General features: G+C 34.6%; 1 protein-coding gene across 1 annotated transcript in view; it reads right to left on the reverse strand.

Moving 5' to 3' along the window:
* Window positions 1–14075, reverse strand: part of LOC129449695 (uncharacterized) — a 230165-nt gene that overhangs the window by 96904 nt on the left and 119186 nt on the right. The window contains exons 5-6 of the mRNA XM_073859333.1: window positions 11051–11077; window positions 652–678 (exon numbers count right to left, since the gene is read on the reverse strand). Of these exons, the coding sequence (XP_073715434.1) occupies window positions 652–678; window positions 11051–11077 (54 nt within the window). The remainder of the gene's footprint in view (window positions 1–651; window positions 679–11050; window positions 11078–14075) is intronic.

Here is a 14075-nt window from a genome sequence, read left to right on the forward strand (position 1 = left end):
AGAAATAATCTCGATAGGTTGTTTTGTGTTAGAGCGTAGTTGTATTTTGCCCAACTGGAAAGTGATAATTCAAACTCGGCACACATGCAAGCATACTGGAATGAGATATGCAAGTGATTTATTTCATAATCTGCCAACTGTAGCAAAGCAAGCTTTTCATAATCATCCTTTAAGAAGTGTGAATTTATCAAGCTGTCAAGCAACCGAGCTGGAAATAATTAGGATTTTTTGAATGAGCATTTAGTCTAAAGTGCTCATATGTCATCGTGAAGTCACCGAATGTTGGGACCTTATTCTGGTAAAAAAAAACTTCAGTTACAGTATATGAAATTGCAAAAGACTCAGTTTTGTTTGTTTGGGGTTCTTCCATAACTGATATGACCCTCTTAAGTTAAAGCCAGAAGGTCTCTGATGGATAGCAGGCAAAGTATTGAACTTTCGAAACAGTTTCTTCAAGGTGTTTATGGTTTGGCCTTTCCAAGACTTATTCACACACTCTGTTGAGGTTCTGTTGAGCTTGGCAAGCCCGACTCAGCACTGTCCACAAAACCCCATGCATCTCAAACATGCTGCCCACAAGTTCATATGGGAGACATAACACACATTCTTTCAGTCATCGGAACCGAACATGCATGAAAAAAATCCACATACCCGTGGTCCCTGATCGCCTTGATCGCCCTATAAAAAATAAAGTGAGAGAATAAAATTTGTGTAACATTATATTTAGATAGACTGAGTGTAAAAGCACAGTACAGCACCATTGTGATTTAAAACACATTGATGATGAAAGTTCATACCCACGGCCTCAAAAATGCACTGCGGTTGAAAGTAAATGACTTATGATAACAAACTGATACGGACAGAGTTTACGAAACGAGTGAGTGGGGCGTATATGTTCAGTATGTGTATTGGTTAAGGAAAAACAACCATATTGAGTTTTTTTGTTAAATTTGGTCCCTTGCATGTCCACATCCACCAGAGGGATTTGATTTAACTCCAGCCATTCCCATCTCAAGCCGTCATGCTTATATAGTTGTCATCCGTATAAATGGAAATTGAGTTAGAAAGGAACCACAGTAGGTACTAGGTAAAGTCTCTCTCTCCAAAAGCAAAGCAGAGACATTTAAACCGTTTTAAAAGACCCATACAAAATCATCTATTTTTTAAAGGGGCCATGGCATGAATATCTTACTTTTTCCATGTTTAAGTGCTATGATTTGGTCCCCATTGCTTCTATCAACCTAGAAAATGTGAAAAAGATCAACCCAGTAACTTAGTTTTGGTAAACCATTCTCTACAAGCACTTAAAAAAATAGGTTGTTGAAATTTGGCTCTCCTTATGATGTCATAAGGAGCTCTTATTATAATAATACCACCCCTTAATCTGCACTATCCAATCACAGCACTGCATTTAGTGCAGAGAAAAGCACAATTGAGTTTTAATTGCAACAAACCACCATCATTCTGATCAGTGTTTGAATTTCATCAACTCATTTGCATTTTAAAGGACACACCCAAAACGGCACACTGTAAAAAATGCTTGTGAAATCTACAGTAATTAACTGTGTTCATGCACAGCAAATAACTGTAATAAAGTTCACAGTGGATTACAGTGCATTCAGTGTGAAATCACAGTAGTGTTTTAAAACTGTAAAAATCACAGTAAAAAGGTATGTGCTGTAGAAAGTCACAGTGAATAAAATTTCCTGCAAAGATTCACAGTAACCAGCAATGTACTGTAGAGACTCACAGTAACCAACATTGTACTGTAGAGACTCACAGTAACCAACATTGTACTGTAGAGACTCACAGGAGGGGTGAGCAGGGGCGAAAGTACAATTTTTCAGAAAAAAAATTATTTTAAAAGATATATTTTAGACAGATATGTTTTTGCTGTGATCGGTACCCAAGTGTGGACTATGAATTCCAGGTGAAATTTTGGCATTGTGGCCTTAGACTCTGTCAGCAGGGACGAAAGTAACACAGGTGGCTCAAAAGTAACAAAACAGAACAAGATAGATTTTTGTGTTACACTTGTTTTTAGTAAATAAACATGACTATGATCTTGTTTATATGTATTTTCGGTAAAATTTTGGTTTCATCAAATGTTTCTAAAGCAACCTGACAGTACAAACTTGAATTGTTGAAAAAAACAAAAAAATGTAACAGTGTGAACACAATAAAATTAAATCAAATAAAAAATATACATTTTCAATATAATGCAACAGTATTGGCAGTGGGAGAAGAGTAACAAGTGTTCATCCCGACAGGAACTCCTGACATTTAAACCCAATTGACTTTTATTTTGAAAAACTCTGAGAAATCAAACTTCATGATGTGTTACAGCACATTTTACATTCTGCAAACTCATAAATGTATTTAAGTCCAGTCAACAACAATTTTTGTTAGCAACATGGTGATGTCTAATCTTATTCAGGATACACAAAATAAATTGAAGAAAATAATTTCTTCAATAATCTTTGTTGGGAAAACATTTTAAAGTATATTTGATTTTGTATTATTTTAAGTATTATGCTAGTAATGACAAATTAGATTAATTTTCTATTTCTTTAAAGGAGAAAGTTCACTATGATTATTGTTTTGTCTACAGTATGGTACACACAACATTCCATTTAATATGCTACCACACTGAAATAAATTGTAGGTTACACTTAATACTTATACAACTATAAATAACTTTTCAACTAGGTCAACCAACTTATTGCAACTATATTTCAACTAACTGTCCTTAGAGTATTAGTAGACTGTTAGGGTTAGGGAAGAGGTTAGGGTTAGTGGAATAAGTTGACATGCACCTGCAAAGATACTTATAGTCAGTTGAATGTCTGTTGAGGGATCATCACAATAAAGTGTTAGTAGATATTAAGCAGACAGTCTACTAATACTGTAAAGATAGGTAGGATAAGTAGTTGCAAAGTTACTTATAATTTGTAAAATGTCTAAAGTGGACTATCGAAATAAAGTGTTACCAAATTGTATAGGCTGACTCTTCATGTTGCTTTGAGTATGATTGGTTAATATGACTGTCATTCAGTAAACTGGCCAATGACAGCTGTGTGAGCATTGGTTTAGTTTGAACAAAATGAGGGTGCATCCCAATTCAGGGTCTGGATCCTTTTAAGGCCGCGGACTTTGAAGGCAAGGCTCAATATTTAAAGGCAGCAGCCTCTAAATGCCACGAAGTGAACTGAAATGAGACGGTCTAGCCTACGGGGGCATCACTTGCTTTTCCCGCCCACTACGATTGTCACCGGGACACAAAAGCTGAGACTATCAGACTTTTAAAAATAAATATGGTGGCAGATTTTTTTATTTTAGAAAATATAACACATTGATTATTCACCAACCTTAGAAATATACAAAAGCAAAATGCAACACACAACATTGCAGCAATAATATTAATTTACATCACTAAAACATCATTTATCATAGTAAAACAGACACAAGGACCTTTAATTAGCAAAATATACACTTCATATTGAATTTTGGGATAGCCAAGGCTGTGAAGGATACATCTATGGATCCTCGGTAGGGCTGTAACGATTTATCGTGCAAATGTGTGTTTTCTCAATTAATTAATTTGCATGAATTATGGTGAAATGCCGCCACATCCAAATGCCAGGGGGCGCTCTCGTGCAGAAACCTCCTTTGTGCCACAGAAGAAGTAGGCTAGCATAGCAAACGCTATTCCAGGAAATGTCTACAGGAATATTTATATTGCTGTTCTTCAAATTGTTTCAGGTATTTTCATGATAATAAATAATATTTTCAATGATTTTGTTTAACGAGCATTGCTTTTTAAAATGCACGTTATAAACGACTCCGATTCATAATGATTTTAGATTGATAAGGACTTCTTACTGACCAAAACGCCATAGTACACACACAAGCTGTGCATGAAACACAGAATCGCGATGCAGCAATGCATAATCAGGCAGGTCTTTTTAATGGGACAAGCTATATATCGTTACAGCCCTAACTCGGTTTCAGGGGGGAAAAGGCCACAGCAAGAGGCTTTTATATGAAGGAGCCTTCGAATTGTGACAGCCTTTGATGTCATTTGCCTTCAGATACGGCCTTAGAAGGCCACAGGCCCTGAATTGGGATGCACCCAGTATGTCTGTTTAAGTGCCACACACACAAGTACAGTTTTAATAGTGTTGATTGTAGCTGTTTTTTTTATCTGTCTTTTTCTTGTACGAACATAACATAAGTGTTTATGTTCTTAATTATGAAAAACAATCTTAAATATTTAATTTTAGAGAAAATACACATGGTAGGCTAATAGATACTTTAAACAGTATTACACTGAAATCATCTTACTGGCTGGTGAGACATGAAAACACACAAGCCCTCTGAATGGAGAGCATGCCCATTAGAGTTTTACCAGTGGCTAAACCTGCATACAGAAAATAAAATTGCACAGTTTCATCAAAGTGAAGTGTGTATAAATAACGTAATAAATAACTTTGTTCACATATATGATACATATGATATAGGAAAGGGTCCATTGTTTGGATAACTAGTCCACTCAAAGCTGATATTGTTTCGTACTTAAAAGTCAATACAGGCACGTTTAATGTAAATTAAACAATAATGTGTTTAAGCATGTTGAATAGAATTAAAACATAAATTCTAACTTTTAGTAAATCTTGTAAATATGTTTATTCATACTGTAGGATCCAGTAGATTACTAGCAATTTAAATGAAAATAACTTTTCAATCTCTTAACATTGTCTGTTGTGGTATGGTTTCATTGACCTTTTTGGGCATGTTTTAATGTTACTTATACACTGTAAAATTAGGATTCTGAATTTAGAATCATTTTTAGAATCAATGGTTGTGTTGTGCACTGTCTAGAACTATTAATTTTGGAGTGAAAATATTGTAGACATAAATTTGTTTTGCATTTCAGTTATTATGCTTCACAGTAATATTGTGTTTAATAAGAATTGGAGGAAACTTACAGTTTACTTGCAGTGTACTTTTGATTGATAATTAATTATTTTGTTTTATTTACAGATTGTCCTGTATATCTACAAACTGAATTATATTTAGTTATTTTTAGATTGTAACAAAAGTTTAAAATGTTTTAAGATGCATTTCTTGGGAATTCATCCTTTTTCATCCAAATTAAAATGTTATTTTACAAATGTTAGCATGCATTTATTGAATGTATTTGACTGTAAAAAAATAAATTTAGTAAATATCTGTGAAACAGTAGCATAGCATTTTCCCTCAAATCAGAAAAGTATTGTATTTTTTGTAATTTAGCATATTTAAATTAGATTATTAACGTGGTGACGTGATCACACAAGATACATGTTTTACCACTCATTATATTGTGACTTATGTATATTTGAGTTTAAATTAGTTTTACATGTTTTCTTAGCCAATTTATCCTTTTGCTATTTTATGTGTGTATGTCTTTTATTTTGCCTCGTCTGCCTGTCATGTGAGGGGTCACATGACATGGAACTTTGTATAAAAGAAAGGAGCAGGAGCACATGGTTAGCTGACGCTATAGCTAAAACAAGCGGTTGCTGGTGTGTGGAGTTCGTGTATTTGGGTGTACCGTTCCAGTTATGTTTTATGGACTTTGGATATCACTTTCTTGGATTTTATATACACCGTGGAAACTTTGCACATTTGGACTTTTAACACGCTTGGACTTTTATATTGTTTTAGATTTGTTTTTTGTATTTCCTTCATTTAACAGTCTTGAGTTTTTAAATAATTGTAACTAAACCTTTAAGGCTAACCATTACAACTTTATTTTAACATTGATGAATGTTTACAGAAAATAACTAACCAATCAAATGCTGTAGGGAAAACCACAATGAACTACATATTAAAAATATATAATCTCTGCTTAGTTACTTGTCAATGACTGCCAGTAAATTACTGTGGAAAAAAATCACAGTAGTACCTGGCAGCCATTGACAATAGTAACTTACTGTAGAAAAGAAATCACAGTAGTTAACTGTCAGCCATTGGCAAGTAACTTACTGTGGAAAAGAAATCACAGTAGTTAACTGGCAGCCATTGACAAGTAACTTACAGTACGGCAAAATCACAGTATTTAACTGGCAGCAATTGACAAGTAACTTACTATAAAAAAAAACACAGTAGTTAACTGGCAGCAATTGACAAGTAACTTACTATAGACAAAAAACACAGTATTTAACTGGCAGCAATTGACAAGTAACTTACTATAGCAAAAAACACAGTAGTTAACTGGCAGCAATTGACAAGTAACTTACTATAGAAAAAAAACACAGTAGTTAACTGGCAGCAATTGACAAGTAACTTACTATAGAAAAAAACACAGTAGATAACTGGCAGCAATTGACAAGTAACTTACTGTGCTTTTTCTAAAGTAAGTTACTTGTCAATTGCTGCCAGTTAATTACTGTGAATTTCACAATATGTTTTTTACAGTGCACATTTTTGCACACACCTACAAAGTGGCAATTTAAACATGCTATAATAAATCATTTATATAGTGTTTTGAGCTAAAACTTCACATATGTGCTCTGGGGACATCAAAGATTTATTTGACATCTTAAAAAAGTCTTGCCCCTTTAAGGATCAGCATGGTACGCTTTGACCAATATATGAACGTATGAACTGTACCGTTTGGACACGAAATCACAAATTTGAAGATACTTGGCATAAGAAACGTTTAAGTTTTTATTTACCATAAAAAAGCCCACCCAGTCGTTCTTATACCATGACCAAGTAGGCATGTGACTCCAGAGCAACTGCATGAAAGTAATGTTTAGTTTGATGACTCCTTTCTTCATATTTTGGCTTAGGAGTCTGAGACAAATGAGGTGCATGGCTGTTGGGCTGGAATCCCTTCAGAGAGCAGTTTACATGCGATTTGTGGATTTGCGGTCACCGTTACGGCAAACACTAAATGGTAGCGACTGGGGTGCGGAGAGCCATGAACCTCTAAACGGGTGGATCCAATTTGGAAATGCTGTCCGTTTTCCGCTTCTTGCTTAACTTAAATGCAAGCCTGGATTTCCAGACAATTGTATAATTGCCTGGACTCCATGCGCTATCAAACAAGTATTCGTTCGGCCCTTAAAAAGTAAAATGTGACTATTTTAAACACAATACTTTTGGTTGATCTTCTACATTGCGTAATTGAAGCAACTGAGGAATATCATTATTGTACCAATGGGCCCAGCTGTTACTTATAAACTCATAGTGCGATGCATTGCTGGTTCCACGGACCAGCATTGTGTACATCTGGATAGACACTTTATTTTATGTGTTTCTACTGTGTATAATCTTACAGAAATGTATAATCTATGTCAGGGCTAGTCAACAGGTGGCCCGCGGGCAAAATGCGGCCCTCCAATCATCTTTACCTGGCCCGCTGTTCATCTTTGTCTGTTTTAAAATCAGCGCGGATACCGCTGATAAACCGGAAATGGAATCGAAAAGGGGCCAATCTGCAGGTGCATTAATTAACGGATCCAATTTGAGCTTTGGATGCATTAAAAAAATAACTTGTGCGACTACACTGCATGTGACATGTTGACCGGAACTGATGTTTTTCAGTGCGTCCCAATCAAAACACTGTGTGCAAGGTGTAAATTATTAATAATTAATAACTATATCTGTAACACTTGAATCCTAACCCTAACCCTTACTGATAAGTAAATTATTAACTATTAATATAAACTATAAATATATTGAGCTTCTCTCCCATGTTGTCACGGATTTATGATTAAACAGAAACTTCATTACGAATGCCACTAGGGGGCGATCATTCAAATGTGGTGCACAATGGAAAGGCAATTTAGCCTATATATATTTAACATATAAAAAAAGGAAGTGCAATTTTAGTCATTAGGACAAGACTATATATAAGGCAATATAATGTGAATACTTGCATCAATTTATGAAAGTTAAACAGTTATAAACAAAAGAAATTTAAGAGCTCTGCATAGTAATATACAAAAATTTGGTTGATTTTTTACTCTTGCACTTTTTTGTAAAATGTTCATAGTTGAACTATTATTATTTTGCTGTTGCAATGTTAAACTGCAATTGTTTTTAAAATATTAAAAAAGAAAATATGAGTTTTCAATAATTAAAAGGTGAAATACTGGATACAGAAGTGTGCATCTTTCTTGAAAATGCATGTTTTATATATATATTCTTTAACAAAAAGTAACAAAAACAACATAAGTTATATAAATAACTAATATATATATATATATATATATATATAAAATATTATTATTAATAATTTTATTATATATGTTATAAATTATATATTAACTTATATATTATGTATTATATACATATAGGTAAAAGTTTGGCCCGCGAAGAAAACTAGTTGAAGACCCCTGCTCTACTGTATGTACAAATACTAACAAGATGGCTTCGGATAATGGGAAAAACAAGTGAGACGACTGTCAGACAGCTTGTGGTTTTCTTGTCATGCTCTATCTACAATGCAAAGCGAAGCCGCCGTCCAGCCGTCGTATGCGAGGAACCTCAGACACTTGCATGGTTTTAATCTTTCTGCACTAGATTGGTACTGATTGGTCGCCGCCCGTATGGACTAATAAAGACGCAATGTGGTAATTTTTGCCTGGCATCTGTTTTTCAGAAGGATACTCTGTGAAGCGTTAAAGCGCTTCAGCCTAGGGCCGGGTGGAAAGGCATTAATGTAGTGCACTGTGGATTTGTGAACGCTGTGGGGTTTTTGATATTCGAAAATAAGCCTTGAGGTCACGGCCACTACATATGCAATAAATGACTGCAGAGTTCCATTCAAATCAATTCCTTATGGAATTAAATCTAATTACGAACAAAGTGAAGAATAATTTGGTATTACACCAGAATGCTTACAGCTGGGAATAGAAAAATTGTGTGTTTGTGTGTTTTTTTCAGTACAGTATATGTGATATGTAATCCCACTGAGAATGACATCAAACCTTTTTGGGACCTTCTGGGAAATGACATGGGACCTTTTTTGTTATATATTTTTTTTAAATTAATGTTTGCTTATTCAGCTACACTCTAAAAAATGCTAGGTTATTGTTAGCCCAGCACTGGGTCAAGAAAGGGACAAAGCCAACCCATTGGGTTGTAATTTAAGATATTGTGGGTTTTTGACCCATTGCTGGATCAAACATAAACTTTTTTTTTTTTTTTTGGTTAATTTAACTGTGTTGAAAATAACCCAGGATTTTTTGAGTGTACCCTCTGCCCAGATACTCATCACCTTTGAAACATTAATATTAATATTAAAACTAATATTAAAGGATATTTGTGAAGTTTTAAGAAAAAACAAATGTAATACAAAGGTACTATAAATGAATGAACAAATGTGCTTATTGCAGAAGTTACTTTTAGTTTTGTTTGCAAGTACAACCCCAAAACAGAAAAAGTTGGGACACTGTAGAAATTGTGAGTAAAAAAGGAATGGAATAATTTACAAATCTCATAAACTTATATTTTATTCACAGTAGAATATAGATAACATATCAAATGTTGAAAGTAAGATATTTTGAAATGTCATGCCAAAAATTGGCTCATTTTGGATTTCATGAGAGCTACACATTCCAAAAAAAGTTGGGACAGGTAGCAATAAGAGGCCAGAAAAGTTAAATGTGCATATACTGTAAGGAACAGCTGGAGGAGGACCAATGTTTAGGAATAGGAATGTTGTACTATTCTTGTCTAATACAGACTTCTAGTTGCTCAACTGTCTTAGGTCTTCTTTGTCGCATCTTCCGCTTTATGATGCACCAAATCTTTTCTTTGGGTGAAAGATCTGGACTGCAGGCTGGCCATTTCAGTACTCAGATCCTTCTTCTACGCAGTCTTGATGTTGTAATTGATGCTGTATGTGGTCTGGCATTGTCATGTTGGAAAATGCAAGGTCTTCCCTGAAAGAGACGACGTCTGAATGGGATCATATGCATCTAGAACTTGGATAAACCTTTCAGCATTAATGGTGCCTTTCCAGATGTGTAAGCTGCCCATGCCACACGCACTCATGCAACCCCAAACCATCATAGATGCAGGCTTCTGAACTTAGCGCTAATAACAACTTGGGTTGTCCTTGTCCTCTTTAGTCCGGATGAAATAGCATCCCAGTTTTTCAAAAAGAACTTCAAATTTTGATTCGTTGGACCACAGAACAGTTTTCCACTTTGCCAAAGTCCATTTTAAATGAGCCTTGCCCAGGGAAAACGTCTGTGCTTCTGGATCATGTTTAGATATGGCTTCTTTTTTGACCTACAGAGTTTTAGCTGGCAACAGCGAATGACACGGTGGATTGTGTTCACTGACAATGTTTTCTGGAAGTATTCCTGAGCCCATGTTGTGATTTCCATTACAGTAGCATTCCTGTGTGTGATGCAGTGTGGTCTTAGGGCCCGAAGATCACGGGCATCCGGTATGGTTTTCCGATCTTGACCCTTACGCACAGAGATTGTTCCAGATTCTCTGAATCTTTGGATGATATTATGCACTGTAGATGATGATAACTTCAATCTCTTTGCAATTTTTCTCTGAGAACCTCAGAAAACTATTTTCCGCTGCAGCATTGGGGGAATTTGTGATTCTCTGCCCATCTTGACCTCTGACAGACACTGCCACTCTGAGAGGCTCTTTTTATACCCAATTATGTTGCCAATTGACCTAATAAGTTGCAAATTGGTCTATCAACTGTTCCTTATATGTACATTTAAATTTTATGGCTTCTTATTGCTACCTGTCCCAACTTTTTTTGGAATGTGTAGCTCTCATGAAATCCAAAATGAGCCAATATTTGGCATGACATTTCAAAATATCTTACTTTCAACATTTGATATGTTATCTATATTCTACTGTGAATAAAATATAAGTTTATGAGATTTGTAAATTATTCCATTCCTTTTTTATTCACAATTTCTACAGTGTCCCAACTTTTTCTGTTTTGGGGTTGTATATTATTGTCTACTGTACACATACTGCACTTTTACACATAGCAAGTGTTATAAAAAGGTCTTACCTTTTCGCCTTTTGGACCAGGTGGACCCTAATAAGGAATTAAAAGAGAATACAATAAAAAAGTTAAAAGCTTAAACTTAAGAATCACTGCAAAATTATTAACAATAATGTATTGATAATGTATTATTAACAATTAGGGCTGTCAAAAGATCAATTGCGATTAATTGCATACCAAATAAAAGTTTGTATATGTGTGTGCACTGTTTGCAATAACATTGTTTATATAAATACACACACATGCATGCATTTATGCTGCAAAGCTGCATTTATATTTACATATATATATATATATTTTTTTTTTATTTAGATTTTTACATATATTCTTTTGGAGGTAAATGTACAAATTTATACATAAATAATGTTTCTTAAATGTCTTAGATGTGTGTGTTTATATAAACATAATAATTACACCTAATACACATGCAAATATATTATGCAAACACCAACTTTTATTTTGTATGCAATTAATCATAAATAATTTTTTGACCGCCTATTAACTATTAACAACACCTACATGTTTAGATATGTGACCCATTCTACACGGTGTAACGGCATTACAACCTTGGGTGTGCATTAATGTAGAATATTGTAAAATGTAAAATATTGCATACCCTCGGTGTAACTTACACCGAGGGTATGCAATATTTTCATATAATTCAAAAGATTGTCAATTATTCTGCTTATACAGTACCACAGTTACCAAAAACATTGCTCTGGTGGTTATTTTAAGACTTTTGACAGGTCAGGTGTGCGTTTATTGAAGGATAACGCATACCTGTGGAACATTTATCAACCAATCAGAATAAAGCATTAATTAGCCCATGGTATAATCCCACATAAAAGAACATCCTGTAAAATATAGCCTTAATATCTTTAATATTAAGTGAATAAACTTAGAAAACTTACAATGCACCTGCTTTTTAACACAGGTTTGTGTTTCCCATTTAGGATACACTAACAGTGTTATTGTGAAATATCTCTCCACTGGGTCAAATGAGCTGACAGACCTGTGCTACACATACTGTAATGGTAATAAAATCTCTCATGGTTTATCAATTTACTTATTTGAAAAAAAATGTGATTGGGTCCAAAAATTCTTTTTTATGTATGCAAAGAGAGAAATACTTAAATAACTTTGATAATTATCAGATGGGGAAAAGCTGCATTTTGCCTATTGGCTTCACTCGAGTCTACTAACCTAGACAAGAAGGAGCCCAGAGGCATACAGTACAGTAGATGCCAAGACACAAGCCAGCACTATATTCCAGACCAATTCATAAAACTGATGTCAATCATCACATTATCTATCTTATTTAACTATGCAAAATATTCAGGGCAACTTATTTGATTAAACAGTTATGTCAAGGTAATAGTGTGGGCTACAGTCAATTTGTAAAATGATATTGATGTCTTACTGAATTGTTGCATAACAATTCTGATGGTATTTGTACTCAACCACAGCTCCAAATAACATCACTTTGCATCAGATGTAACCTTGACTATAATTTTTTAAATAAACTAAACACAAGGGCTGCGTTATAATGTTTTCATTTATATATATATATAATATTTATTTTTTTTATCAACATTTCTGGTCATTTCTGGTTTCAGCTCAAGGATTTTAAAAACATTTTGTATGTGCTGCCATTCATTGTAGTGACCAGAGGGTGGTGCTATGGAGTAAAAAAGCTTCTTAAATTTTTAAACTTAGAAAAACATAAAGAAAAAATAACATATGCATGTATCTACAGTATCTATCTATCTATCTTTCTGTCTGTCTGTAGGACAGCTGGACTGCTGTTTTAGGGAATACATTTGAAAAAGTGCATTTCAAAAGAGACAAATGACAACACACAATCGCACACAAACAGGACATGGTGCTCTGTGATAAAAATAAAATGAAACTGGGGACCAGCACTAAAGAAAAGATATTACAGGGACATACAGACAAGAAAGGTCTGTGTTTACAAATCTGATAAAGTCTGTTTACTTAATATTAATGACAACATGATAAGTTATCAATCAGAATATCTCATTATGGTTTGTGTGCACTTCATTAAGTATCAGGTTAATCATGAAGTCAGTATTATGAGTTACTCTTAAGTTATTATGCCTAAAAGTTTGGTTGGCTTAGATATGATACAAAACAGTCTATAAAACCAGCATCGAACCAACCCGAGTGCAGGAATTTGCCAGCTCAAAATACCAACTTGGTTCAGTGCACTAAATACGCATGCAATTCAGGTCTACTTTTCACCAACTCTGAATTGCTTGATTCATTGTACATAACAAACTGTCTACAAGGGCAAATTTTAAAATCCATCATCAGATACATCCCTTTTTGTGGGCTATAAATCAGTTGTGGGTTAAGCTGCCGTTCTCATTATTTTATAATGATCTTAAAGAATATGTAGTGCTGAAATCTTACAACCAAAAAGTAGCAAGTACATCTTGTAATTCATTCGGAATCTCACAAATCGTTATCGTAAGTCATGACAGATAATAATTTGACATTATGTTCTCTACACTGTGAAATTGGTCGGTGTACCAAGCAAAACAATCTGTGCTTTCTGGTGGCACCTTTTAAACCGCGGACCATCACACATGCATTTTCCATTTACATGTGAAAGTATAGCATCACATTTCCTGCACATTCCTTTTAGGTACTGAGATTAAGTAAAAGAAAGAGTAATGCAGTCCAGAACTGTGACAAATAGCACTTGATTTATTAACCAGATGAAAATATCTTCTGGATTGCTTATGGTGAGATTATGCCTGTTGAGATGATAGAGTCTTACAAAAATAAATGGATAAGGCTTATAGTAAACGGAAATGGTCCGGAGGAAACAAAGGCCATTGGGGGCCTCTGTTGGACTTCATTGATCTTACAGCCCAGACCTATGTGAGACAAGCTGGAGACCCCCACAATGTACATTTAAAGAGGCTTTGCCTGATGGTACTGAGGCCAGTGGCAAGTACCAGCTACAAAAGAGGAAGCATGTAAGATATTGATGGCAGATCATAAC

The sequence above is a fragment of the Misgurnus anguillicaudatus genome, chromosome 21 (assembly GCF_027580225.2).
Source record: "Misgurnus anguillicaudatus chromosome 21, ASM2758022v2, whole genome shotgun sequence".
Taxonomy (NCBI): Eukaryota; Metazoa; Chordata; class Actinopteri; order Cypriniformes; family Cobitidae; genus Misgurnus; species Misgurnus anguillicaudatus.